This window comes from Indicator indicator, chromosome Z, assembly GCF_027791375.1.
Source record: "Indicator indicator isolate 239-I01 chromosome Z, UM_Iind_1.1, whole genome shotgun sequence".
NCBI lineage: Eukaryota > Metazoa > Chordata > Aves > Piciformes > Indicatoridae > Indicator > Indicator indicator.
The window spans coordinates 11,802,280-11,808,279 of record NC_072053.1 but is presented as its reverse complement, the minus strand read 5'-3'; the positions used below and the strand labels follow the sequence as shown (position 1 = coordinate 11,808,279).

Here is a 6,000-nt window from a genome sequence, read left to right as displayed (position 1 = left end):
ACTCAAAGAGAAAATGCTTTTTTCTAGATTAAGCTGTGATATTTTAAACCAAAAATTCAACTCAGAAAATATAAATATGTAATCTCCTTGCTACTGAGCCTAATTAAAGCTTGCAAAGTGTGAAGGAGCATGTTTCCTCAACAAGGACTCCAGTCTGAAGCTGAGATGTTCACTGTAGGAAGAAGCACACACATTACTCATGTGTAAGCTAGGAGGAAAGCAGTAAGCATTACAGACAATGGGAAAGAAAATGTGATAAGCAGAGGAAGCCAGATATATAAGACATGAGAAAGAAGAATAAAGAAACTCTACAACAACTGCACACCATGATCAACACAATTACTTGTTGCTGTGAATGGGAGTTTAACATTCTTTGCTATCCTAGCTGAGAAAGTTCTTAAAGTGATCTGGTTTATTCCTATCACATCTGTTTGCTATTTTTCACCAGTACTTTGTAGCATTACAGAACAAACACCTCAAGATACACACTTCCTCTTAAAACTATAATGCTAAAGAGTATTTCAAAACTCCAAATGCCAGAGAAGACTGCTTTCAATAAAATCTGGCAATGACACAAGGTACTTGATTCAGAAACCTATGTAAAATCATACAGTCTTTGCTAAAATTCTCCAGCACTGGTTCTTCTCAAAAATGTGGTGCTCTTCTTTATAGTGAAATGATAACTCTATTAATGTGCTCTGTTTGTTCCTAAACCTATTGGAAATGTGCTTCTTATCTGACTTGCTTTCTAGGGCAGTGTATACCCTGGGACAGAGGAGTTTTGTTTCCCCTGCACTGCTACGGATCCAACTCTGCTATCAGAAAAGATGCTGGTATCCTAAATCCTATAGGATGCAATGCCTTGAGGAAATTTATATCAAACAATTATTGCATAATCTTAGGATGTAATAAAACCCCCTACATTGTATACAGGCATGGAGTTCCTGTTGCACTTTTGTGTCAGAGAAAGAAGCATCCCTGCTAACAGCAGCTGCAGGTCCCAGTATGGACCCGCAGGATCCCCTTGCTGTGCATGTGCAGGAAGTTGAAGATTTCTGAGGGCATAGCATGAAAACCAGGGCGAGGCTTCACATTGTCATAGTAGTGGTGAGTTATAAAAATCCCTGAGGGGTTCATGGGGAAGGCCCAAAAGCCAAAAAGGTGGACCTCTTCACAGAGCTCCAGGGCAGCAGTCACCAAGATCAACCCAGTGCTAATCCGCTTGGCCCGCACCCCTAGCCCAAGCCAGTAGCGTGAGACATTGATGAGATACTGAGGATGAAAGTAATAAACAGCTTGCTGAGATTCAAAATCATCCAGGACATATTTGACCCGGATGGAGACGTCTGTATTGCGAGTGTTGTAGAAAGCTGGCAGCAGCACAGAAGCATTCTCATAGACCTGGAGCACATCATAGAAGGGTTTCCTCCATTTCTCCAGCTTATGAAACCTGAAAGGAAAAGGATTGCAAATGATGGTCAGACTAGGACAGACTCAGGCTGAACTCAGCAGACAAGAAACCTCCAATGAGTCTTCACTGAAATATTCCTGACACAGAGGTAATTTAAATACGTTTCAATTAAGAAGAGGAATTACATTTAGATTATTATCTCTTTTGGTACTACATTCATTAAACAGTGAACAAACTCTGTAGACAGATCTGATCATGTCTCACTTCTCATTTTATTATGAGAAGTATGTTGTTTTTCCAAGGTTTGGGCAGCTATACAATGCACTATGCAGTACAGAACTGTGTAAAACAAGCAGAATACATCTAAGCAGAGCAATTATCTAACTCTAATATTTGAAAGAAATCTAAAATGCAAGCAAATGACTTTATGTTAGTTGAGAAAAGAAATCCATTCCCTCAGCACGAAAGGAAAGCCCCAAACCTGTAAGCATGGTGGTTTTAAGGTATTAACAAATATTAAATTAAAATCACCTACTCGATCCCAACCATAAAGCTTAACTAGCATTTTAAAAAGACTGCAGTTATTTCAGCATATGACAATTACTTATTTAAGCACTTAGGGTAGGATTGAGTTGCTTTCACCCTGAGTGTTTCTAAGACATTTGCCCAGATTTACAAGTTGACACTGACTCCATATATTGAATTTCAACTCAGAAATAAATGTACGATTCACAGTGTCAGCTGAAATCAGTACTGGGAAGAAAATTCTCTGGAACAGTTAGAATTAATGAAAGGTAGATTTTGAAAAGCAATAGAGATGAAAACACAAAAACCAGAAATGACCTCTCAGTAATTATACTGGGATTGACAGTAACGACATCCGTCTTTACCCCAACGTCCGTGAAGTATTTCTCAGATATAGGTGGCAAATTGCATCTATAAAGGAAAGAAATTTTTAAGAAAGTTAAACAATTCCTTGCACCTTTTGAGGACTAGTAAGTAGAACTGATCTAAGCACTACTTCCAAGCAACAAAAAACAAACTGAGGATTTAAAAATTGTATGAAACATGGTGATGCCCAAACTATGAATTGAAGTAATGAGCTCTTAAGAACTGTGGGAAGAAGACCTCTCTTCTTCCCTGAGTTTATCAGAGCTGGCCCCTTCTTGCAGATGCAGCCAATATTTGCTCATTTTGCTTCCTTAATAGCAATTCAGCTATTTAATTTAGCAGTTTAGGATGAGAAAGGGGATGAAGTTTCAAGGACAATCAGCCCACAAAAGCAAAGATTTCCTCAGCTATGGCTGAGCTGTATTCAATAATTAACAGATCAACTATAACATTTCCTTTAATGTGCTTTCATTTATACCCAGGAGAATTTAGGGGAAATTGTCTCCACAAGAGACAAATTGGTCCAGTCCTAATTAATCCAAAACCATCTGCTTCTCTTTCTTTTCCCTTTATAAGTACCACCCAATGCAGTGTAAGAGCAGCTAACTGCACAGATTCATCAGATGTCAAAGCTGTTAGGAGCAACTTGTGAAGATTTTTAAACCTAGACTTTGCGCAGCCTCCACTCACCTTGGCCTTGATCTAGATTCATCATCTCACAAAATTTAGAGCATCCCTCAAGAGATGCTGAAGTTACTGAAACACACATACAAGTCTTCATACAAACTTCTCTTCCATAGGAAACCCACATGAAAAAAAGGCTTCAGCATTCAGAGGCAACACTAAGTGCCCTTGTAACAAATTTTACATTCAGTTTAAGATAGCGTTAGATATATTTTGACATTTTGAAGACTTTTTGAAGTGATTTGCAAGCCTCAATAAAAACCTCGCTGCAAAGATCTCCACATCTCAACAATACTGCTGTGCCTAATTCCCGAACAGCTCTGTATTTCTGAAGATCAAGGCTGAATAGTAGGGAACTGTGAAGGTACTTAGAGTAAGCAATGCTCAATGTTTTCATAATGGTACAGTTCAGCCGTCAGCACAATTTCTCAGTCACAGGGAGAAGGCAAGGCAGGGAGCAAAAGAATGCACAAAAATCCTCCAAAGTCCTTCTCAGACTCAGGAGGTTCATATCTGCCCTCAAGAGCCCCTCTTTATCAGGTCAGAGAAATGTTTTTTATCCACCTCATCCTTCCTCTGGGCAATATTATTTCCGGAACTTTTCTGTGCTAGGTCATGTAATGCCCTTCTGAAGTCCTCCAGCATCATGAGCTGCGCACAGCACTGGGCATCGTGCCCATTAGATTACACTTGAATAAAGGTTTTCAAATACTCAGCTTCAGTATTTTGGAGCAGTAAACTCTCACCAGGATTAAGAAAGATGAATTTGTTGAAAAGACAAGTCCTTATAAAAATTATACAATCTGCACAAACTGTACTTCTGTCCTAAGACTCCAAAAATACATCCCTGCAGAGAAGTCCCATCTCTTAACTGCACTCAATGCTCCAACACAGCTCTCTACTGCGGCCGGTAGATGGAGACCGACAATAACTACTCGTAAATGCAGTTCATTTGTAGTGATCTGATCTGCTCTTTTTAATCAGCTTTGGTACAGTTGAAGGAAGAGTTACAGTGATAAAAAGGTACCACTGCTGGAAGTTCTTACACATAAATAATGACATTTTCTGCCTGTATTTCCACTCCCACTCAACAGCTTCTCATCTCCACACATAAGATGTATTGCTCCTTTCCACCATACCGTCAGCTGTCACAATAGAAGGGAATCTACAAGAATTATTTCATGTATATGGGATACCCTAGGCTTTAAGAAGCAAATTTGTGAAGCCTGGACAGTTTAAAAAATTCAAACTAAGACAACACTTTTCTATAAAGCAGGCACAAGAGGCAGACACAAGGGTCTAAAAATAATGAACAGGAAAAAAATTATTTCTCTTTTGATGCCAAATTAAATTAAGAATGCAATGACCCACAATCCAATCTAATCCTTGGTGGTATGAAATCAGAGGAATTAATTGATTTATGTACAGTTATTCTAAACCGACAGTAGCGTACCCAAGATCAGAAAATAGGGCAACAGAAGTAAAAAGATCTTATTTTTTAAAGAACAGGTCATGGATCTGTGAGCCAGCTGTCATATGCCATGACCCAGGCAAAGAGCTTAACAGGATTTAGAGAGGGATTAGTCATGCATATAAATAATAAAAAAATCTTTCATATCTGTATTAAGGATAACAAAAATGCTGCTAAACTCCATTATCCAGAGACACAAACATGGGGCATCCCAATCTATGCAAAACCTGGATAGCTCCAAATATGGTGGGAAGCACAATACGAAGATCTCTCAAAGCTGTTCAGGTGACTCCACACACCCTGGAGTCTACAGCACTGATTGTTGTAACTCCCCTTATCAAGCACTTGAACTCTGTACTCCTACAGAAACACATCTCCAAGGCAGATGCACTGAGCAGGATGGAGCTATTAACATATGGCCTGATGGCTGTCACACCACAGAGGTTGTACCTCTGGTTCAGAACTGCCCCAGAAAACCATGGCCATATTCTCAGGACACTGCTTACACGATGATGCCCAGGGAAGGATATACTGACAACCTGAATGACGGCAGATGTCTTGAAAGAGGACATTAAACTTTCTCAATAAGTCAACGATTATCCACATTGAATTAGAGAAGAATAATTCCTCAAAGTATAATATTAAAATAAATAATATACAGTCAGGTGGTTTTAACTAAACATTGCTTTTTTCCAAGAAGCAAGCTTCACAAAGCCAGTTAGGCAAAACTCACGTTTCCGTATGAAAGAGCTTTTCAATCCTTTGTTTGTCATTAAAAGGGGCAAAAAGAAAATAGGTGCTATGATGATTACCGAAACACAAAGTCTGCGCTGTCAATCTCGCGTCCACATCTGCTGTTCTTAAGAATTCCTCCATTCCCAACCACTGCACATTTCTTAAACTGGGAGCGGTGGTACGGCATATCCTGCAACGTCACAGCAAGGAAACAGTTAAATATCCTAAAACATGGAGGCAACAAGTCTCTTTTTTCACTTTTTCTCCTTTTTGTGCAGCTGCATCTTGCTGCAGATGCACTAATCAGAGGAAGTTGACACTGGTTCTGGCTTGCAGTATTCCCATGGTGTACATAAATGGATGTGATTGTTTTCTGCGCAATTAGAGATAGTATGGGCAATAACTCAGAGGGGAAGAAAAAGCAATACCATGGTTTTGTGCAGACTTAGCAATAGAAGAAGTAATTTTAGAAACCTGCTTTCCCTTCAGATTTCCACATGAGAGCATGAACCATAAAATTAGCATACCTGGGCACTGCCTTCCCAGCTGCCTGCAAACTGCTTGCTCCTCAGGCTCTGATGTCCTGCACAGCTCCAGAGCAGCTAGTAAAACTCACAAAGTCTCTCCAAGTTAGACTGCACACTACAGCTCTTTAGTAGAACCTAGCTCAAATTTTAGTGCTTGTTACCACAAATTATACTAATACTATTGATGATTATTAATTAGCACTTGTACTAGCAGCAGCACCTGCAGCCTTTGATCAGGCACTTTTTTGGACATGTGTAGGATGCATCGTCACTCATCTTTA

The 6,000-nt window shown here is 39.5% G+C and overlaps 1 protein-coding gene across 3 annotated transcripts in view; it reads right to left on the bottom strand.

The window, feature by feature from the left end:
- Positions 1-981: 981 nt before the first annotated feature.
- ST8SIA5 (ST8 alpha-N-acetyl-neuraminide alpha-2,8-sialyltransferase 5) overlaps positions 982-6,000 on the bottom strand; it is a 40,394-nt gene continuing 35,375 nt past the window's right edge. For all 3 annotated transcript variants that reach the window (XM_054397909.1, XM_054397910.1, XM_054397911.1), the window contains 3 exons: positions 5,270-5,382; positions 2,255-2,347; positions 982-1,450 (listed from right to left, as the gene is read on the bottom strand). In XM_054397909.1, coding sequence (XP_054253884.1) covers positions 982-1,450; positions 2,255-2,347; positions 5,270-5,382 — 675 coding nt within the window. The remainder of the gene's footprint in view (positions 1,451-2,254; positions 2,348-5,269; positions 5,383-6,000) is intronic.